The 24,211-nt window shown below is 40.0% G+C and overlaps 1 protein-coding gene across 2 annotated transcripts in view; it reads right to left on the bottom strand.

Moving 5' to 3' along the window:
• The window catches only part of MAP7D2 (MAP7 domain containing 2), an 86,269-nt gene that overhangs the window by 44,331 nt on the left and 17,727 nt on the right, over window positions 1-24,211 (bottom strand). Inside the window, exon 1 of one of the 2 annotated variants that reach the window (XM_052793822.1) lies at window positions 3,909-4,083. The exons of the other annotated variant lie outside the window; for it this stretch is intronic. Within the exon in view, the coding sequence (XP_052649782.1) occupies window positions 3,909-3,939 (31 nt within the window). The 5' untranslated portion in view covers window positions 3,940-4,083. Of the gene's footprint in view, window positions 1-3,908; window positions 4,084-24,211 lie in introns of those variants that run through there. 2 annotated transcript variants of the gene reach the window in all.

The raw sequence follows: 24,211 nt of genomic DNA on the forward strand, positions 1-24,211 counted from the left end.
ATTAACAGTGTGTGCAGCCCTAACAGTGCCCCATGGAGACTCCAGTATCATGCAGACACAGCAGATGTATCTCAACATCACTCGGAGAACTGATAAGATACATTAGCAGAATGTTTTTACTTATTAAAACACTAGATAAATAGTAATACTAGATTAATATTTTAGTTTACTGAACAGGCCCCTGCTAGACAGCCCACCACACGGTAAGCGCGTACAGAGCGGCAGCATTACGTCATGTGTGTTCTACACTGCCGTTTTATTCATGTGCTTCTGTAATCTCTTGGGCAGAAAGGAGTCCGGAGGCTTAACCAGAGCTTGCCAGCATCTCTCTCCCAGATTTAACACGCACGAACATTTATAGCTGTATTTTTCAAACTACACCGGTCCCCAGACCCATTTGGAATCTGTAGGTAGGATCTTCCTCCCCTTCTAGCCTGTCCCTTCAGCTTCTTACTGCACATAATTACAAAAATTGCACAAAAAGGGAGCCGAATGGTGGAGATTCAGCCGTAACTTAACCATGTTTTTGTTGTTTGGTTTTTTTAGCTTCAGTTTCTTCAGAATAAACCCTGCCATCACTTCAGTTTATGAAGACAGAAGGTCAAATATATAATTTCTAAGTTCAGCAGTTACTTTAAAAAAATCTGTATTCCTACCTTTGTCAATACAGATCCCAATTATTCCTTTCAACCTTACCACAATTGAAAAATTTTATCTTCAAAAAGAAAAGTCTGTATATATGTGAATGCATATTATGCATGAAGAAAACTTTTATTCACGCAGATATAAAAATTTTATTCTTAATCTTGTGTTCTGCAATCTTTTACTATTCATGAATAGTAATTTTAATAGCAGATGCTGATATACTTGAACACACAAATTCAATTTCATAGCTATTTTTGTATTCATTGTATGACTGCAGCTAACTTGAAAACACCTTCAGTAACTTCACACGAAGGTTAAATGAAAAACTATTCTCAAGCACTTTTAGAAGTAGTGTCATTTCTTTGAGAAAGTTCATCTTTGTAGCATACATGCAAACACACGTGCTGAGTTAACGAACTATTAAATGGTGGACACGTACATCAGATTTTACATGCTGCAGAATAAAGCCTGTGCAAAGACACAGATGGTAAATAGGGATAAAGGACAGACCTGCCTCTCCATCCTACTCCAAGGGACTATATTACACTCTCTTTCTCTGCGTTAATAACACTTTCCAAGACTCTTGATTCACAAGGGGGAGGGAGAAAGGAGACAAAAAAGAAGGGAGTTTCCTTTTGCTTATTATACATCTTTCATCCAGCAATTAGTTACCAATGGGATCATTCCTCTGCTAGAAGACAAATGGGCAACTACTGTTACTAGCCTCGTATAAAATTTTAATACAAAATAAAACGTTCATATATGTAAATATTATGTCCAGAGCCTTAGCTAACAGTTCTTGAGTGCTCTAATGCTAGTTTCAAAGTAGCTACCGCCCTAGTAGCCATGGATCAAAGTAGGCACAAGTCTACTGCTGGCTCCAGAGCAACCTGGCAGGCAGGGACCCAACCAGATATTCATGCCACTCCTGCTCTCGTGCAAGTCTCGAGAATTTTATCTTTTGCAGAATATCAGGAGAAGCAGAATTTAGCATCAAGATATTTGTACAAAAAAGTCAAGAGTTGACTAAAAATTCTGAAATTAGATGAAAGGAGAAGAAAATGGGGGGGGGGGGGGGGCTGAAGATTTTCATTTATTTATAATTGGTGTTACCAAAATGTCTAGTCATTTTCTTAATTGCAACTGATTTGAGTACACATTTGCAGTACAATCTAAGTTAAGTTTATGGACAATTACCAGAGCTGTTTTATTAAAAAAAGGACACTGCACAACATCAGAATCACAACTATGAATGATTTTTAAGACTTATCCTTTAAAATAGTCTAAGCAGAGCTTTTTGGGTGCCTTGTGGGGGGTTTTTTTGCAGGGGTTGAGAGGGTTTTGGGAGAGTTCAGGTTTGGGGGTTTTGTTTTGGGTTTTTGGTGTTTTTTTTCTTCCCAGCTCTTGCTTTAAAAAAATAATTTTTCTAGTAAGCAGAAATTCTCAGTGAAAAGACAGATAATCAAATTTGAAGATGCACTTATTAAGATGTAGGAAAAGTATGGTTTTTAAAATTGACCCGGTCACAACTTTAATTATATTATCAGAAAAAGCCCTCAAGAATATTAACCAAAAATAATAACATAGCCTTTTCCCCCTTCAAATTCCTAACTACACAAGATTTATAATGAGGAGTGAAACAAGAGAAGAGCGTAATCCAAAAGGAATTCATGTATTCATGACACTATCTTGATAACGGATTCATCCTACACACACACACACTGTGCAAGGAAAACCATCCTTTTCAAACCTGTTCCCTGAGCAAGGGAAAAAAAAAAACAACTTAAAAGTCTAGGGGGGGAAGGGGGTGGGGGGCAGGAATCAAATCAGCAACTTTCTGGAAGGAAAGGCTATGCATTCTGGAATGGATTAAAAAAAAAAAGGAATAACAAAAACAAATACTGCTTCTGACTCACAATTAACACTTTGAAACTAGATGGAAGTAGGGTTCACCAAGGAATAATTGCTGGCACTAGCTGGAAATTATATACTAAACCAACAAGCAAACCCCCAAACCATAAAGCTATAAACATTACAAATGAAACAATTTTTTTTTCTACTACAGAAATTTTTTCTTCTTTCATTCACTCACTGCATATGTCCTGAATTAGCAATTGCCCCAACATATATTTAAGATTTATGCATTTACTAACTTGCACAGACTAGTTTCACTGACTTCAGCAGAACTACTTTGTTAAAACAGAAAAGATGGAAATATCTTGTTAGGATCAGGAAGCCCCACCCAAGTCTGATAAGAGGCCCTATCACTCACGTACTATCATAATAAATGGAAAACGCCTTTGTTGGAAGGAAAGTATCTATAAACACTGTAAACACTGCTTGCCTAGTTCACTTCACCTTATGACCTTCGCAAGAAAAAGCCTCACTGTAAGACAATAAGCCTTGAGTCATAGTTATTTTGCCAAAATTATCTAAGGGAAATGTTCTGGGATCATATACATTTGTTTCTCCATCTCAGTAAATTCAACCTGAACAACTTCATTTTAGGAACATACACATCAAAACCAAAAAAATCCAATTTCTTTCCAACGATTTTCGTTACCAAAACGAACTAGAAACAAAACCTTTGCTTCTATAGTGTAGTCTAGCACACAGTTCCTTGTTAAAAGTGTTTCTGGACTTGCAATACACATCTACGTATTAACATCTGCTGATGTTATATATTTATTATTAGGTATTAGATAACCAGAGCTCAGTGAAAACCAGCGTTTCACTGAGAGATTCAGGTATTTTTAGCATCAGCAAATGAGATGGAAACTGTAAGTATCCATTTCTCCCACCTCCAGCTAGCTTGTAATCCCCAAATGCACATTAAAAGCCACTTCCTATTCAAGTTAATTGGCTTTGCTGGTGTATGGCACTGAATAGTGATCTTACGCTTTGGTGGTTTTACAATTTTCACTGCTGTGTTGCTCTCCCAAATGGTAGCTGAAGTGCATGAAGGCATCAAAAGTGAAGAGAGAGCACAGAACTGCTTTTCCAGATCCACGCAGCAAGAGCTTTCGTGGAAGTCTTTACAGCCACTGCATCTTGCGTATCCCCCACACGGGCAAGGAGATGACCTGCAGCTGAGGTGCCCCACTCCTCTCCTTTTACTGTGATTTATTTTTTTTTCCCCCACTGAAAACGATGAACACTTACTCAAACCTTTGCGGCAACTTCTGATGCCGCAATTTAAAAGCAAGGCGTACAGGAGCCTGTACTTGCAAGGATGGTTGCCTGGAGGAAACAAAAGAGCTTACCCAACGTGCGCACTCCGAAAAGTTCGAGCATACTGGGCAGAGTCCTGTCCTCATGCTCAGGCTCCTCGGCGTCACTGGCCTCGCGTCCCGAGTAATACCCCCCTCGGCAGCGGGCAGTCGTGCTGCCTCCAGCCGCAGGCCAGACCTCCCTGCAGCCCACCGCGCCGGCAGCCGGGACCCCTCGTTAAAATCGTGCTTCACAGCGAAGAGGAAAGTTGGGATGATTTCCCCACCGTGGCAGTAGCCTGGAGCACGTGTCAAGCTGCCCGGCTCAAGGCACTGAAGCGCGCTGAAGTCCATTATTCTGCTGCCAGAACTCCTTTTGTCCTAAAAGGAACTTTCACAGCACCGGTACAGCGCAGCTGCAAATCTCCAGTTTCCAGTAACTTGGGGGTCACAGGACAGCGTTTCGGGGGAAGCCCCAGCCCTCCTGTGTGGTCCCTGCCTGCAGGGCTGGAAGGCAAAGCAGGCGGCCATGGGCCTCCACAGGAAAGCAACTGCTTGCAGATGGGCCAGTTGGTAGAGACAAAAAGAAGTCCTATAACAAAACTCGTAATTAACCTCCATGTCAAAGTACCCATACAAAAGTGTGACATGGCAAAACCACAGCTTGCTTCTAAACCGATTTCAGCCAGAAAGAGTTCTTCTGAATGAAGCCTTGAGTAAAAATACACAGATCTGTCAGTATAGTCTCATTAACTGTCATTAAAAAAAATTAAGGATAATCACTGAAGAAATGATAAAACAACGTTACTATCTACAGATAAAGGGCTCACACTAGGGATACAGAGGCTTGATGAATGAGCATTTCAGTGGTGGCAATTTGTACAATGTAGCATTGACCTTAAACAACCCACTACACATGTATGTACAGGGGTGCTCTGCCAAATCCTTTTACTAACTAACATTTTCTTCATTTCAAGTTTAATTTAATAGAAACTGCAATAGAAATATCTGTGCATTGGGATTTTCTCCAAATTGTAGAAAAGGTATATTTAGAGTATCAAGAAAACATATTTGGCTTCTAACAACACTTACAGAGAGGCAAAGTGTTGTCAGCATGCCCTTTATTTCCACTATATGCCTACTTTTTTTTTTCCTAGACAGTACAATTAACATTTAAACATTACCTTCATTTCTCACTATACTCTGTCCTCCATCATTAAGTCAGGGATGACTGAAGATCTGGAGAAGGCTTTTTAGGGTGTTTCTCTTCTGTTTTTTGTGGTGAGCAAAGTGAATAGAGAGCATTTAACAGAAGAAGAATCCATTTGCAATTTTCCATTTATATATCTTTCTATAAAAAAAAAAATTAAGCGTTGATGACTTACTAACATGGCATGCACCCATCAAGGACTAACCTAAATAACCTCCACTTTGCTCTGCCCCTACCTGGTGCATCACTGACACAGTGTATTATTCCACACAGAAGCAGCTACCAGGTGCAGAAAGCATGTTTTCCCTGCGATTTGGCAAAAGCTTCAAAAAAGAAAAAAAGCCGATTAATCCAGAGTGGACATGATCAAGTGAACTTCATCCTGTGTGGAGCTGACTGTGATTAGGAGCAAGAGTTAAAATGTTGCTTTTATTGTGCTTCACACTAATAATATTTGCCACAGGTTTATTTAAGGGAGAAGAACATCCATTGATTATCAAACCCATACAATTTATTCTAGGAACATGCACAGTAAATCCTCATAGGGAGGAAAAGCTTTTACAATTAACAATTAATTTTAACCTTTTTTCTTGCATTTTAGTAGGTGTACTACACCAAGGTACTTCATATTAATAGCATTATGTATAGACTTTTAGTTTTAACTATATTTCTGGTCAGTTTATCAAAGTGTATTCCATACAGCTCCTGCTTTTGGATGTCCCAGTCTTGGCCCCTAGATATAATTCTTAATAAAGCATATAACTCAGTGGTGAGATCCGACTATTTGCCGATTTAAATCCAGAACATGAACTTTTCCCTCTGTCACTTAGGCAGTTATTTGATCTGGTCTGAGAATCTAATCCTTCTAGTCTTCCATCAAGAGCCTAACATGTCCTTGTTACAACTTCTGCCTAGTTTTCTACCTGTCCTTTAGCTGTGAGCTTCTGACTCTCGAGCATGAAGCTTTCAGTGCATGCAATTCCACCTGCAAGACACTGCTGCTACTTGACCAGGTGCTGGCAACCTCACTGCCCCAAAGAGAACAAAAATATTATATTCGCACACAGCCTTTGCATCTTTGTCTGATCACTTATAATGATTTTTCTTGATCCAACTATTTAATATTAGTCACCGTGCATGGAAAATGTTAATTGTCTCTGTTAAAAAACAAACAACCCCCCCCAAAGGACAAGGCTCCAAAAGCAAGAACCTCATACAACTCTTACTCTTGAACTGTGTTAAATGGTCTGAATTACTTAGAGCTTCTAGATGTCTAGGAAATATCCCAAAGTGGAGATTATTTTAACAGTGACAGAAGCAACCTAATTTATGCATGGGGCTGGGCAGCTTCTTGGAGTCCAAGACTGCGAAGGGACAATGAGACATAGTCACGGCTATTAACACTGAGATACGTTGGGTCTTGCCCACCTTGCCTAAATCCTACTCCGTTCTGATGGAAAGGCAATGTTTGCATTTTGTGGAAACAGACAGAAGGCATTAGATCTACTAAGTTAGTATCTGGAAGAGTATTTTTCAAGGGCAAGGGACAGCATGCAGATGGACTGATACATAAATAGGGCTGATCATTTCTGCATCCCTTGAAACAGTTATGTGAACCTATGTTCTTAAGTAGTATTTAGGTGGATTTTCAGTGCTTAAAAAAGTGTTAAAAAGATTAAGTCTGCCTTTTTACCACTGCAAAAGATAAATCTTTGTTTAATCTGTAATTTCTCAGAGGATTATTCACCGAGTTGCTGCTCTAAGTTGTCTTATTTGTTTATGCAAATTCAGAACACAAATCACATTACATGTGGAGCTCTTAAGCTGCAAAATAAATAAGGTATTTTACCAAACCAACACTCCTCTACACAAGAGAGATGAGTAGATTGTGCATCTAATGATTTTTCAAGCCTCAAAAAAAGGACTTTTTTTTTTTCTCCCAGTGTAAGATTGTGGAGCTTTTACAAAGATTTACAAAAATCTGTAAAACTAAAGGATAAAACAGAAGTGAAAGCTACCTGTACAAAGTGACCAAGCTGTATGCAAAGTGCTTAAATGATATGCAAAGATGAACACATACACTGAATCCAGGATTCAGGGCATGCTTATGCCAACAGAAAAAAGCCAATTAAAACAGAGTGGGTCACTAAGCTTTGCAGTAAGTAGTGCTTAGCACAGAGATCAGGTCCTGTATTCTGTATTTTCTGTCAAAGTTCGTCTAACCTTTGGCAGTGACATGTAGCAAAGGTACACAGGATGAAGGGAGACTCCAGTTTGCACAGGTCTCTCCCACCCTCTTTTGCGACCTTCATGGCCCAAAGAGAAAGGAGCTGAGAGATGTATTTAAGTCAGTAACGTGCAATTTACACTGCCATGCCAAGAGTGCCTCTGCCCCAGCTCAGGGGAAGCCCGATGCAGCAGAGCGTGCGGCAGGCACTGCGGGCGCCAGGGCAGGACTACGGGGACTTGGCTGGCATTTGCCTTGGCACAGCTATTTTACAGCCTTTAGACACACACAGGCACTTGCACTCTACAGGCATGGTGTCTTCTTTTGACTGCTACCTGAATTTGTTTCAGAGATCAGAGGCACTGGCCCAAAACGTTATTTTTTAAGAAAATACACATACTTAAATAATGACATTTCTTAGAGTATTTCTGTTGATCCTTCAACCATCTGGAGGAGACTGACTTGATACAGAACAAAGTTCAACACTGGCACATAAGTGCTAGAGTTAGTGATTCAAAATCAGCATCCAGACACTTTTAAAACACTACACAAAACCAGCAGAAATTGATTTAAAATGTTTTAACAAAAACCCATGGTTTCTATTTGTCAAAAATCACAAACCTCTATTAAAAGGCCTGTATGGGTCTTCCATCACAGTATAAGAAAAGCTATTTGGTTCAAAGACAAAATTTGTCTATTATTTTAGTCCTTATGCCTCTGTATACAACTCTGGGAATGCAACACGAATGCTGCTAGTTCTTGCACCTGAATTTGTAGCACTTTGCACAGTGAATTTCTCGTCTCATTCCTGTGTAAGGGCAGAGCTAGAAATCTGGCCCACAGAATCTTATTTTTCTGGTAACTCAAATTCTTCAAACAAGTGACTTGGAAAAAAACCTCTACAGGGCACTAAAAAGCCTCATTTCATGTGGGGCTGTGCCTAGAGACCAGATTCTATTGTGTCTATCAAGATGCAAGTTTCTATTGTAGTGTTCTCCCTCCTAAGAGTGGTGAATTTTATGGCATGTAATATGGGGTAAGCTTTTACTGCATTCTGTGGCATCATCTTTGCAAGAATACAGCACCCTTTAGACCAAAACTTCTGTCAAATTTGGTTGAAGTTGACTGATGGCTTCAACAGCTAATTATTGGTGGAAAGAAAGGAGGATGGACAGACAGATAGGTGTGATCCGCTATGCTTCATTTCTTTTTGAAAAAATACAGACAACTGAAGTCTCGAAATTGTAGCCAGACACTTAAAACCCACATCAAAGTCCTTATTTGCACACCTTGAGAAATGCAGCATATTCAGTGTATGATGACCCTACATCATTAAGTGGTTTCTATCATCAAGGCCCCAGCTACTCACAACAGGATGGCCTTGGGAAAAAAAGAAAACTCACAACAGCTTAAGAAAATCTATCAAAAATTATGGAAGTTGCTAAAAACAACAAATACAGAAATCTGCATGCTATTGTTTTTTTAATAACCTAATAGTTCAGAGAAAAATCAGTACCTCTTCTGCACATTATTTTCTGAATAACTCATATAGAATAAAGACAACTGAAAAAAAATGAGAGGACATAGATTAGCCAAACGCCACACATTTAAACACACAGTTTAAACTTTTTAGGAGACAACCATGTGATGTTACGCTGCACTGATTTTCAGAGCATCTAATTAATTGCCCAACATTTAAACTGACAGGCTTAAAGAAAGGAGACAACATATAAAATGAGCACTTTAAAAAGAAGCTTAATCCAGTGTCATGACACTAAACTGCCAAGATAAACTGACCAACGATAATGGAAGAATAATTTTCAGTGGTAATTTCTTTTGAGTTATTTATAAAAAGCAGAATGAGAAACTGTGAGTACTTGCAGCTTATCAAAACAGCAATGTTTAGCTAAAAAGTGGGTGATAACAGATGAGCTTGAAGAAATAATTTGCACGGAACATAACAAGCTCTAAAAGGAAACAAAGATAATTATTTGCACAAGTGAACAGTAGCACAAATGTACTAAGGTTGACCATGATTGCTGAATTTACACTCACAATCTTCTCCTGTGGGAGATGCCACACTGAATACACCAAATCTAATCACGCAGCCAGACTTTTTTTTGGCATACAGATTTATTTAATGCTATGACATAGTCTAGTAACACGTGGTGTGGGTGTGTACTTTGGGTTAAAAAGAAAGCTCTTCAATATTTATCTCAATAGAGGTAAATACATGGTGAATGCAAGAAATTGAAGGTCACATATGCTTGGCAGGCAATACTTTGTTCTAATTGATTTTGAAAACACTTGAATGATGATTTCACAATTAAATGATCCACTGCTAATACAATGTAATTGTACACTTTGGAAGATGAAGGCCAATTAGCTTAATTTCTTCTAATGTGTGTTTAGACTTTGTAAGTCTACAATTAGCCTGTACATGGGTTAGGTGGTATTTTCTATTTAAAATTTACTTTTTAATTTTCTCTTGTTCATTGTTCCTCCCTGTCCCCCTTTTCTGATGTGTCACAATTGTGGTTTTAATAAAACAATTTATTGGCAGGAAATTTAACCTGACCGATCCTGCAAATAAAACAAACGTAGCTTTATTTGGCACCAGAACGTAGGTGTTTACAGTCAAAAGCTTATAACTTAGCATCCACTTTGCACCAAAAAAGATAGCAAAATAATCCTGTTTTAATTCTTGTAACAACTTGTGCGTCAACATCTTTCCCCGCCCCAATGTCAACACTAAATCCCAAACTATGTTCTTTCCTACTTTATTATTTTTCTTTTCATGCCACGAAACCAGTAAGACAGAAGGATCTAGTTTTACATAGTACTTCAGTTATTATGACGTTTGTACCAATAAAACTTGCTGTACAGTCATGCCATAGCTGAGTATGTATTTACAATTCATTCCTTATCTTTGCCCTTAATACCTCACTGGGGTCTCTCCTGAGACAACCAGACTGTCCACCTCACACAGGCTGCCAGAACTTAGATTACAGCTACAGAGTAGAGACAGATACAAAACTTTCCTCATTCCAAGAACATCTTCAATTATTTAAAATAATTCCTATTCTGGACCCTACAAAACTGAAGAAGTTTGTTGTTTTTTTTTTTTAAAAATAACTTCTCAGCTATACCGCAGGTGTAAACTGACAGAATTGCACAACACAATTATAGAAATACCATAAAATTATCAACGAATTAATTTTTTTTTTCTTCCAGCAATCTACCAATTTGGTAGATTCAAGTTAGACTGTCTTTTCATCACCCTTCTTTTGTTTTGCAATATAGTTACTTAGTATATACCATATACATAAACGTGTCCTATTGCTATGACTGGAAAAAGAGAAGCAGGGAAACAAAAACCAGAACACACGACTTGGAAGACCTCAGCAGTCCCCACAGAAGCCAAGGTCCAAGCACCCTGATCACCCACATCATAACAGCTCTACTGGACAGCACGAGAGTTTTGGGTAAACACTGAAATGACCTTGCACCCGTCTGTCCTTTCCGTCCCACCAGCCAGCTCATTTATTAAGCGAGGTTTTCACAGGGCACTGCCCCGCTGAAGACACCTCTGGTGCAGAGAAGGGACCAGTGCCGTACCGATGGGTCCCAACCGAGGTTGCAGGCTGGCTGCTGCCCACCTCTGGGCTGGGCTCTGGGCTACGTCTCAGGTAGCCCCATCTCCAGCCCGACCCCTGCTCTTCCCAGCTGGGACCCCTGGACCCAACAGATGACCCTGCCAGCATGGGACCACCGACGGACCCCGCTACCAGCGCCCTGCTGTGCCCACCCTGCCCGAGCCCTGCAGGATGGCGCTGGGGGAGAGGACACGGCAACGTACTGCACTGCTTCCAACACACAAAACTCGGAATTACTCCTTTGTCTCATGGGGGAGAACCGCCAAGGTGCTCGACTCCACGTCTCTGTTACCCGCAGCCCAGGAGCTACTTCATTGCCTATGAGGGCAGAGGCTGCACACTGCAGCTGAACAGCCCTGCAAAGGCAGAGGACCAGTAAGGGCAACCTTTCTCCCAGGCTCCTTTTTATTTCTCAACCCTTTAACCGCAACAAAAACCTGCACGCTCTTTTCCACTTCTGGCTTCCAGCAATCACTAACTGACATCAAACAAGGTGAATTTTCACTGCATAAAACAACAACAAAACCACCCAGTAATAGGGTGTTACCCTACTAGTCCGTCCACTAGATGACAATTGAGTAAAATAATAGCTCTGTCAATAGCAAATAGCATACCAGGTTTCAGACATTTTTAAGCACAGATGTCTCCTCAAGCCCAACTTTTATGTGAATCAGATTGCAACAAAACATGCTTTGTAGTGGTATTTACTTTTCCTGTTTTTTTAAATAGAGGCTTATGAAGTGTGAAGTACTTTTGACAAAAATTAAAGTGTTCAGAACTGGTATTATTACGTTCTTCTATTTCTATCTTAGTAAGCCACACACGCCCAGTACCCAAGCCTGTGATCATGCTGGGCCAAATACTTTATACATAAAAGTTGTTCATAAATAAACGATTTGGTTAACACGCAGAAATGGCTGCTGGTGCACAAGTAACCAGAAGCCAGCAAACCATACATTTGCTCACTGCACAGGGGCCACCAGCTGCTAACAGAAGGGAAGGAAAAGCTGTTCTGCTCTATAATGCACACCCCAAGAAACCAGCAGCTGCTCCTATGTAACGAGTGAGAAGTGATCAGATAAAGACGACTTCGGGGAAAGAAAACATTAGATGCCTACACAGCAATGTTTTGGGTTTCCCCCCCCCCCTCCTTGTATTAACCTTCCTTCTTCCTAAGTTTCAGGACATGCTACTCATGAACATTTATTTCCCCAGACTAAAGGCTGGAGTGTCAATGACAATCACCAGGTTTTGAGTGCTGCAATACAAGTATTTTTATTTTGCCACCTTAAAAAGCAAGTCTTAGTAAGATGGGCGTCTCAAACACACACTTGCTGAAGGGCAGACTCCTACCCTATGTAATCCATCAGGGCAGTTCAGCTAAAAGATCAGTGCCACTTGCCTATTAAAACCTGCAGCGCAACAAGTCCAAGGTGATGTGTCTATAAAAGCCCAGTTAAAGAAGGTCAACATATTTAAAAAAAAAAATAACCAAAACAAGAAGGCCCCATACATACACGCAACACAACTACAGCAAGTTTTGAAATTGATAAAGGTAGACCCAGGAGGAAGTTTGAAACTTTTCAGTTTGAAAACAGAAAGTGTTCAAGATGAAAATGAAATTAGCCAGCTTTGCAAACAACTCTAATTATTAATACCATGTAGATCTAGCCAGATGGGAAGCAATATCCTGCATAGTGCAGCTAACAAAAACAACAGCAGGGAAATAAAATCATTATTCTTTTCAACTCTAATACCATAGCTAGTGCTAAAACTTATTTTCAGAAAACATTCCGCACTGTTGGTTTTTTTTAAATAAAAAGTAAAGTACAGCTTCCTAAGAAGTCTTACAACAGCCACTGCAGCAGACTGAAGCCACAACGATTCCCTTCTCGGTGTTGAAGAGCTCTCAAGAATGTTTTTGACAACTACTTAAGTAGGTTTCATGATAATCACAACTACTTAAGTAGGTATCATGATAATCAAAAAGACAACATTCCTAAACACTATTTGATGAGATCATAGCTGTTCCCCTCCTCTCAGAAATATAAAAAGTGTATGTATATAGGCCATTCAGTTCCACTCTCAAAATTACTTTTGACAGAGACACCTCCAGCTAGTGATACTGCAACTGAGCTTCCTTCCTCTCACTGGAAGTGGGTGCAGGCTTTTTCTAAGCACTTTCCATCTTCTAAGCCTATGAAAAAATTAATAGGTTGATTACCACAATTTATACAAAGGTAACTTCTACAGAGGAATCGGTAAGTAGGGCTCTGTACTGTCTTTCTGGCAAAAATATATGTACTTTACACAGTGAGCACATCATTATTTCAAGATTACTTTTCCTGCTGGCAAAAAGTGCAATTGGAAGTGTTGTCTATTACATGAACAGCCAAAGACTGGATTAGCTCTTACATTTATTTTTTTGTCTCAGCCATTTTAGATTGATTTATGGGATTAGGAATTGTCCTGGTTTCAGCTGGAATTTCTTTCTTTTATCAAGGTGAAACCTCTCCCAGTACAACTCGCTGCCCCTTGCCTCCTCCACATGGCTCCTTGTGAAGACAGCGCTTCCATCCTCTCTGCAGCCACCCTTTAAGTACAGGAATACAGTGATGAGGTTGGCCCTTAGTCTTCTCTTCTCCAGGTTAAATGCCTGGTCTCCAAAAGAAAGAATAGGAAAATAAACCCCAGTGTCTTGTGCTGACCCCAAAGACCGATTCTTCCCGCTGGGGCAGAGGCGAGCCAAGGGCCAGGCTGCAGCGCGGAGGGAAGAGGCACAAACGAGAGGTGGATGCTGTTCTCCTCCTGAAGCCACAGGCACAGACCTGCAGCGGGGTCCTGCAGCACTGTAAGCATGAGAGAGCAGCCTAGCCAAACGCATCAAAATAATCTGAGGCAATTCTGCCAATTATAAGAAGTCCAAATCGCTCGTATTTTGGCACGGTTGTAACACAACAGAAAAAACACACTGTTCAGTTTTGTTGTTTTTTTTTTTTTTTTTGTAATCATCATTAAGGCAGGACAGACTTAAAATCACAGTAGAAAAGAGCACTTGTTTCCTTACAGTACTTGACTAGACGAGTACTTTTGTGAACTTTATTTAAAAGAGAGTTGCAAGGTTATAAAGCATCATTTCCGCCAATACAATATTTCAATATCACACTTCCATAGAATCAAGTTCTATTTGATTCTAAAATATATGTATGCTTCCTTTTTTGAATTTTCAACTTCTATCTTAATCAAAACGTATATAGGAGGATACTTGGAAGAATAATAACTTCATACGGCAAGTTGATTACTCTTCAACAAATAGTTCTCTTGTAGCTGTAACAGCTAAAGCTATTAAGAGAGAATATTAATACCATCTCTGCAAGATCAGTTGAAACAGTTTGGCAAAAGGGAATGTGGCAATCAGAAGAACAAGTGAAATTTAACTTGAAGCACTTCCTGCAAGCTTTGCCTTACACTTCAGATGTATGTAAGTATTGAAATTTGACTGCTTAAGGTTCAAGAAATGAGTAAAAATCAAGTTAAAAAAACTTTGAAGGCAATATCAGTACTCCAAAACCGCCTTAAAGCAAAGTCTGAATGTTAGTTTTTACAAAGTACTTCTGATTAGTTCTTAACACCCCCCCCCCCAACATGAAATAGAAGTTATCTGAATAAGTACTTGGCATACGTGAATATCCTTGCAATGACCTGACCCAAACTATAACAACATCAGTACGTTTTTATCTAAAACGATTCAAGGATCCAAGTGCGTGATTAAGTCCTTCCACAGTAGTACAACATACACAGCCGATGTACTGGGCATCCTTTTTGTTATGACTAAAGTTGGCTTAGAATTCTGAGTAGTGCCAGAAGTTAACTCCATTGTTTTTATGTTTTCCATGAGAGGTAGAAAAGTGCAGATGACAGATTTATTTAATTTTTTTAAAGTGCAAGAACTATAACCTCATCTTCAATTGGATCCTCCCAAGTTTGCTCATTGCCTCCACTGACAGAAGACTTCTTAGCTTGTTTCTACTTATACAATCAGCAATTCTGAGATGTATTTTTTTCTGAAGCGTTCAGTGTATTTCTTTGAATAGAAAAATCACTGATAACAATTTCTAGTACAAATGGAAAATATGACATAATTCAGAAATACTTGAACAATAACAAACCAGTAAGTTTATAACTAAGAAAAACTGGAAAATCAACTCACTTTCTCATCCTTGGCTAAAGCTGTTTTAGCCTGACAGTCTCTGAGTCACCTTTAAGGAACATTTCTTCCCTTTTTCACCCTACACATACTCATCTGCAAAGACATTTAATTCTGTAAAGCTACCGTTCCCGAGTCCTCTGACAAATCTCTCTGCTCTAAAGCTTTAAAGACTTACTTGCCACCTTTTAAACAACAACGTCTTGTCATGCTCCACGGACAAAACAACCACAATTTCTGTTTGATACACCACTTTCCAAAGTAAGTCTTTGAGTACCGCAGCCACTTCAATGCAATGCTCAGAAACTGAGGGCGACAGGCTTGCTCGAGTACAAAAGCTTTGTAAAGATGCAAGAAACCTTCCCTCTGATAAATGGGAGCAGGAGAGGGGAATGGCTCGGGGTCCTCATGGGCAGGCTGCGGGCGATGTAGGCTCTTCTTGTCAGCTATGAGAATTGAGGGAGCAGAAGAATTTAGGAAGCTTATTACCGGTTCAGCGAGCAGACAGAGTTAACACACACGTAGCAGTCCCAAGTTACAAGCCAATTAAAAGCTTCACATTATCGCACCACCTCACTGAAAGCGATAGGAAGGAACACAGTCAACTCTGCAGATCTGTTCCGTCTTTATAAATAAGGCCAGACCAAAACTAAGACCGAAAAAAAAAAAGAAAAAAAACCCCAAAACACCAAACAAAAAACACACAACAAAAGAGTCCATACAGTCACTGGTCCTGCAGCCATCACTTTGACACAAAAGGACACCCCTGAGCATCTGCACACAGTATATAACACTGTTTTCACTTAGTGAATATTGCGATTACCCTAACGTAGCTAATTTGGGGTAAGCCTGTACACAGTCCTTTAAAAAGAAAATCACCTCTTTGCTAAGGAATGTTTTCATAGCACTAAGTAGCCAATTTCTGAACAAATTCCCTTTCGCAGTGAGTAGTACTAGGCTCTCATCTATTATACATAATTATAGCAGAGGAGATCATTTGGATGCTACTGCTTCTACACTACAGCAGCTCTGAATTTGTTAACAAAAATAACTGTCTAACATACTCAGGGCATTATTTTCCTATGGCAATAAGGAAGTTAAAACCATGCACATTTAAGTAGTGATAATCAGCATAGCTACATATCTGGTTAGAACCATAGCGGGGCGAGAAGTAACTGTATTGCTTTCACTTCAAGGGGATCCAAGCCAGGGGAAAGGAACTGGGCCAGCTTACAGCAGCTGAGCAAGATGGTATTTTTGATGACTGCCTTCTGGTGCTCAGAATCTAATTTCCGTACAAAAATACCCAATTTTTTGCAAATGGAAGGGATCTTCATAATTTTCTATATATGCCTCAGTCAACAGGCTTGAGGAAGCATGGATCACACCTATTTGTTTCACAAGTTGTGGGATACCGATTTGGGCAACAGGAGCTTGCCTCAGGCTTCATAATTATTAAAATCTATCACAAGGTTGGTCAAATTATGCAATTTAAAAAAAAAAACCACACAACAAAAACACTATGAAGTGCCCTCCAATTCTTCCATTATTCATTAAAATGAAATAGGCAGCTCGACATAAGGCATTCAAGCTGTTACAAAATTCATTTATCTGTAAATGACAAATGAAGCTCCTTCTCAGTACAACAGCTTTTCCCGGGGAGTCAATTTATTTAAAAGAAATTAAGACATTATCATACAGAGACATAATTACAGGATTTTATATGTAGTTGCAACCTGAAGTATCAGGGCTGTGCTTTTAGACTTCTATAGCAAAAAAAGACATTAATCGTTATCTTGTAGACCCTATTAGGTTTAGTTCTGGGAGTGAGGGGGGTCTATATATCGCATAGCTATATGCCTTGATCCTGCAATGGATAAGTACAGCTAGATGCCCCCTACCACAGTCAGGAAGGCTCCGTGCAGGTGCAGAAATCCATTAATGGCCACCTGCAAGGCTGTGCTGCGAAGAGGACTGGCTTGCTGCCTCTGACAGCTAGAAATAGCTCTCCATGGCTGCAGCAATGCTCACATTAAGATTGCCCCTGTGAAATCTATTTAGAAGAATTTACCTACTCAATACAGTGTATCTCAGCAGTATGCCTTTACCTTGCAAGACTGCCTGGCACCTCAGAAATAAAGAACAGTACGAGACATCATAGTCCCTCTGGACAAAGTCCACAAATCTAAAACCCTTGTGATTTAGTAATTCAGTACCAAGGTGATGAGTGTTCTATAGATATCTGATGTAGATTACTCACCCAGCAAGTCTGTCACACACTCAAGCGTGGTATTTGAAAATACTAGGGTTTTTTCTCATTACTTTTTAAGGCTTAGCAAGAAAATTTTCATCCTACTCACTGTACCAAAATAGCCTGAAGTAGAAATATCTGGCCTCGGGAAAAGAATTACTACATTGTGTGTGTGCGTAGGTACACGCAATGCAGGAACTCCAGAGTATGCCTAACCAAAACAGCTCAAACCTACAAGCAGCAGATCCTATCTGGGGATTTCTATTTCACATTTGCACACCGGATCACTCGCCTTCTCTGCCTACCCTGCAAAGGCGACCGTACACTGGCTCGGCAAGGCAGAGCGGAGCGGGAGGGCCAGCCCGTGCAGTGGGAGTCGAAGGAATGCTTTGAAGGCAGGACACCCCGAGCAGCACACCCAGCCCCACAGCGCTTCTGCACCATCACCTCTCCCGTGCCGCGGCCAGCGAATCTAATATAGGGGTTTGGCGGATTACAGCTATGTCTGACACGTGGGAGGGAGACGACAGCATAGCTCTTTAAAGCCAAGAGGCAGGTGTTGACCTGCCTAAATTAGGGAATTTCACACCTAAGCCGCGCACCCTGACAGCCCAACTTAGGATTTTGTTTAATGCTTGAATTTATTGTAAATACAATGCTACACCTCAGCATGACAACTAGCTTCTTTCAAGCTATTAAAATCTGTTGTGGTATTTCAACTTTACCAATCTAAATGCATAGCCTTGCTTAAGAACATCATTGGGTAAATCAAAACCAAGGGCTCAGATGGCTCTACAAGGAAAGGAGAAAGGGCTTTTATTTGGGGCAACCAAGATCCATTTTATTTTATGTGTTTACCTTATTTGTGAAGATAACGCTAGTGATGTTTGAGAACACTGAGGAGCACGGTAATAAAGCATACAGCAGCATCCTCCATCATCTGCACACAAAAAACCAGACCAAGCTAAGTATTTTGGCATATAGAACCTAGAGAAAGAGCATCACTTTGATAGTCTCCAGAGGCAAAAAAAGCTTTTAAAAAGAAAAACAGAAGCAAATAGTGCACGTAGGATGACAAAGTTAAGGCATTATGAAGGTTTAACTACATGCTCTTAAAATTCTAGTTTTTATTGTCTGCAATCACTCAAGCCCTAGTTCAGAATACTTTACTAAGCCAGTCAATCTTCTAGAGTAATACAGTGAAAAATTCCCTTAATGTGCACATCCCAGAGCCCTAGAGGGGTTCAGAACGCTGTGCCCCTTCTTAAGGGTCAAAACTTCAGTTCTTTGATATTGCTGAACTTTTAAGTGTGTTATTAACAGCAATTCTTTGGTAGATGAAAAAAGAAAAGCTTAAAAAATAAGTCTACAGCGTCATGAAGTAAGCCGGACTTAAACAAGAGTGGACTGTACAGCTCTAGATTAAGGCTAGTCAAAACAGGTATAATAGCCAAGCTCAAGAAACCAGGGCTAGGCAGAAGGCTTTCTCAGGGCTCCGTAGCGAGACAAATGGGGTACACCACAAGGAGGGTGCAAAGTCCTATTGTCTGGGACGTGGCAAAGCAGGGAAGGGATCCCCCTTTCTCCTTGTCTTGCCTTAAAAGGCATTCACAAAACAAGCAAGAAACGCAGCCAGGGATGTCAGCATTTTAGACTATGTTTTCCAATCCCACCTAACTGATGTAAGAATTAGAAGCTAACTTCTGTACATCACAGGGATATTTGAAGGAAAAACTAGATGTTCATCCCAGACACATATAAAAAAGAATTCACTAAGAAACTGCTTCATCAAACACAGTTCAAACTTTAAAGAGAGCAAATAGATCTGCAGCACAGGATACTCTTGATTTGAACTTGAAACCAATAGAGCCAAGCATGGAAATGACATGCATGGATCGCTTTCCTTTACAGAGACCAGTTCTGGACAACTAGGACATACTACAACAGCGTAGAGGGGAGATAAAGATGTGGATATTTTAAAGAAGATGAAAAACAAGCAAATACAATACTGTGATTGCATTCCTGAAGGTGATAACTTAGAGACAGAGGTAGAAAAAGCATATTAGGCCATGTATGGAAATTTACATGCAGGAAACATGGGGGGGGGGGGGGGGGAGATCAGGAATGGAAAACGAAAATATTTGGTGGTATTAAGTCTTCAATACACTAGCTCCACTTACCTTGGAACTTGATAAGAACTGGCCCGTTTACAGTAAAAACTATGATATTTGACTCCCATCATAAACAGTTTGCCTTATTTGATTTATAAGGCCAACACAGTAAAAATAAATAGCCTTCTAAAGCAAAAACAGGTGCCAAGAACGCTGACTTGTCTTTAGGAGTGGAGTTTTGTTGTGTTTATACCACTACATGACTACACACAACAAGGTCAATTGATAATGTAGAGGACAAATTACATGCTTCTCTGCTCAGGAGCATGAGACTACGTATGTTCTAGAAACAGCATTAATGCAGATGTTTTGAGATAGACTATTAGTAAGAACATCATCATCATCTTCAAAATCAAACAATTTCCTAGCTTCTGGAAATAAGAAAGTCGTTTATATTCTTATCTTGATTAAACCACCCTAGGATTTTGAAGGACAACTTAAGAGTCCCTTTGAACATAAACCAATAAGAAAGAAATGGTTTTGCTATGGAGGATTACATTTATATCTGATTAAAATAGAAAATACTGAATAAGGAAAAAGAGAACAGTCTCTATATAATTAAATTTTCATTCTCAAAATTACTCCTAGTTTTAACAGAGAATTTAAAATCTCTGGGAGTCTACACTATGGTTATATATTTATGAAATGGGATGATTAATCTATACTAGGAAAAAAAGCACAAAATACACAGTAGACCTGTAGATTTTACAAGAGACAGTAGGCTTGACAAAGCCTTCCTTGCTGCACATATTCTGCTGAAAGTTACGTTTCAAATAGATTTGGGACTTCACAGTGCAAATAATGGGTAAAGGCATTTCTAAACGGGTAATTTTTCACACATGCCAAATTCTGGATAGAGTTGAAGTTTTTTAAATTATTTGAAATTATCATCAATAATTCTAACACAAGTGATAGAGTTTCTCTCTAAAAATAAATTATACATAATATTTAGGAAATAATTCTAGCACAAACCCTTAAATATTGACTTTAAAAAAGGGTTTGCTCACTTGCGCATATTGCATAGAAAACCTCCACAGATAACCAGCCTCTGAACAATCATTAATACCACTCAGAACAAGAGATTGTTCACATCTATGGGCAACAGCGATAACCCCGTGAAGACACAGGGATGAAGCACGTGCAGGGGGTCCCAGCCGAGCCCACCCTGACAAGCAGCTTGGGGACTTTCTGCGGGGAAGGCTGTCACCCCGTACAGGTCCATTCTCCACAAACCAACCCTCCTCCAAGACCGCCTTCCCCAATGTTACTAGATAATTCAACACACCTCATTGTTTATACTTGCCTCCCACAGACATTACTTCCCACATACAGTTGTACTGATGGATGCTGAATTTTATCTGCCATTTACTACTCAGTCACTTGGTACTAACTTTTCTAATAAACTTTAGTAAGTGACTACTCTTTACGTGACTATTCTTAACACCTTATCAACAGAAAACTCCATGTCAGTATTCACACATTTTTCCATATCAATTATGAATTCACCAGACAGTAAAGAGCTTTCAAGATGTTTAGGGTCTTTGATGAAGGTTCCTACAAATACCTTATAGAAAACCCAAGCGTACTCCTTCTGGATCACATCACCCCACATATTTGCTGACCTCTTGGGAGAAGTCCAATTGGTTTACAAGATACATTTCCTTACAAAAAGCACATAGGGTCTTCCCAGTGTATCACATTTTGCCTACTCAGTTTTATGCTTGAAAACAATGATTTGTCACTCTTCAGTTCTCTAGATCTTTTAAGCCTTTGTATTGAGGCTAATTTCCTCTGGCATCAAATATAATATAAGCAATAAACTATATTCCACTGTAAGAAAGACTTGGACAAGAAACACTCCTTAAGCTCCTCCTTGCAGAATACTGATGCAAATAATTAAGCTTCAATGAACAGCCTTATGTTTCTTGACTGTTCCTTTCACACATGGACCACTTAGCAACCTGCCACAAAGTCTGGCAGGGTCTGTGTGAAGGTGTGGGGTGTTCACTGTCCTTTTTATGCCTTTCCCAGTTTGCTCCTCAAAAATATTTGTCTTGTAATGTTATCATTTAAGATTTAGCTTTCCAGATATTATGCTCTCTTCCATGTTCTCATCTGGATATATTTTCCCTTTGTCCTTTTATTTCCAATATCCTCCTTTACTCTGCTGTTTAACCATGTTTTAAGGGTTCAAAGAAAGTACTATTTTGATAGATTTTTTTTTTTTATTCTCCTCCCAAAGGGAAAAAAAAAAGTACATTCTTTTATATTGTAGAAAAAAACAGCACAAAGTCTCTAATATTGGGCTGAGGGTTGCACTGTGCATCAGAAGCATGAAATAAAAGGTAGTCCCTGTCCCACAGGGATTATAATTATAATAGTAATAAGGCATTAAAAAAAGACATAAGGTGGCCATGGCAGGAAAACTGGTCAAAGATTAAATACTACCTGTATTTGGCAAATGATGCAGAAAAAGAGGTTTCATTTATCCAAGCAGAGTTTTAGAGTGTCAGTAAGGCAAACTATACAGCTCCTCATGAACACAGGATGCAAGAGAAGGGGTGCAATGAAATCTAAACCACTGTCTGGACTGCTGTGCTTATGCAAAGGCTTCCTGATGCTGAAATCTCTGTCTTACGAGAGGCAAGAATGGTTATTCCTGACAGAAGCCAAAGCATGGTCAGTACAGCTGGAGAATGCTTACAGGCAGAGAGCTTCCTGCGCAGCACTGAAGGGGTCTGGCTTTACAGACATTATATTTTTTTTTTTTTTAATTGACACCTGAAAGCCTTCACCCACTGCTCCTTCCTATCTGGGACCCTACCCAGTATCCCCCTTCACCTTGATTCTTTTTCAAAATAAGAAATCTGCTCTCTATTTACTCAGTTACGGCTTCATCTCCAAGGCAGAGGGCTCCACAGCCTGCTAAGTGTGTAGCCCTCTAGTTAGAACTGGAAAATAAGCTTAACTTCACTGGTACACACATAATAAGCAATGGAAACATCTACTCAACATCCAAGTCCACTAAGTAGAATTAATATAGTACGTTAAGTTTTAGTCTTCATTAAATATACCTATATCATCTACTAATCTGGCAGTATCTTTTCTCCAAACTCTTCTCATGACTACCTGCAATTTAGCAATAAAAATACCCTACATGGATCAACAAGTTGTATAATGAAAACAAAACTCAAATTGAAAACCTGAAGCTTGATGATTTTTGAATTTTGCATTTATTTTTTTCCAAACCTAGTCCCAAACACTTTGCTGAATGACAGGCTTTACAGGAATCCATATATACATGTTTACCTTGCACAGACCTTTCTAAAACAGGGACGGGCAATTCTCATGGTAACATCCATCCCACATTTCCAATTACTATATTGCCAAAAGCTAAGCAAATAGTGTTTGTGGTGTTTTAAGTAGTATGTGTTATAACCACAGTGGTCAAAGGTTATATATAGTGACATACAGTATATATGGAGCAGTAATACCATTTATGGTTAAAACAAACCTCTATTTCAGAGCCAGAGAAGCAACTGCATGCTGTAAATTTTTTTTCAGGATACATCAATATATCTGTTAAAGAGTGTCCTGTGAAATGAAGAAGATATTTAAATGAAGTGATAAGTGGTTTTAATGAAGCGATTACCAGCAATCAACTCGGTGTTAAGGAAGCTGCTGCCCGAGCATACACACACCAATGGAGGAGTCACGCACACAGACCACCCAAGACTTTTAACTGCCCGGAGCGGAGTCCCTTTGCAGCGGGCGACTCCAGCGAGCCCACGGGTGCCCCTTCCCACTCCTCACACACACACACACGCACACACTCGCCCTACCTCTGGTGCACAGATTTAGACAGCTCGAGCTGGGTGCCTCCGGAGAGGGACCCCAAACACTAAACTCCCTGGGCAATTATACCCTTGCAGTCTAAGTTCCTGCCCCTCACACCATAGTCTGGTCCAACAGTAATATTTGGGTCTGGGGTCGTCTTCTCTCTCATCGGGTCCTTTTTCCCGTCCCTAGGTGGGCTTTTTCTCTTTCCTGTTTTTAGGCTAGTGGTTACATCTCCTTTTCCTGGCTCAAACTGGCTCCAGATGTTCTTATTCCTCCAGTCAGAGGATAGGTCAACGTTAAGCAAAAGCATTAAGCAATCTGCGAGTTCTGCTTTATCATGAATGACTACTTTTAAGCAGCTAAACAGAGTCTTAAAGCCCTCCAAGACATAATAACGGCCTCTATAATTTATATACATTCCCACGCTATTATAGCCTCACAATCTTGTCCCATTATCACCACGTGCTGTCCACGTCTGGTTCAGGTGTGGTCCGCGTGCTCACGTAGCTCAGCTCTGCCACCTTCCACAACAGTGCTGCCAAACCCACAGCCTCCTGGCCACGTGCTGCCCATCCTACAGATCGCAAACAGCTTTCCCTCGCCTAGACGGGGCTTCTCAAGTCACACACCAGGGAAAGCCATCAGGGTACTGACAAAGACAGCAGCTCGAAACAAACTGCTGCTGCTGGAAAAGTCTCATTGACTACATCTTTGTGAGTTAGTCAAAGGTTTCTGAGAAGGGCCACGGCTGAGCGGAGGCTCGGTGAATTGCTAGCCAGTAGCAACACACTCCTA

Source organism: Harpia harpyja, chromosome 8 (assembly GCF_026419915.1).
Source record: "Harpia harpyja isolate bHarHar1 chromosome 8, bHarHar1 primary haplotype, whole genome shotgun sequence".
NCBI classification, from domain to species: domain Eukaryota; kingdom Metazoa; phylum Chordata; class Aves; order Accipitriformes; family Accipitridae; genus Harpia; species Harpia harpyja.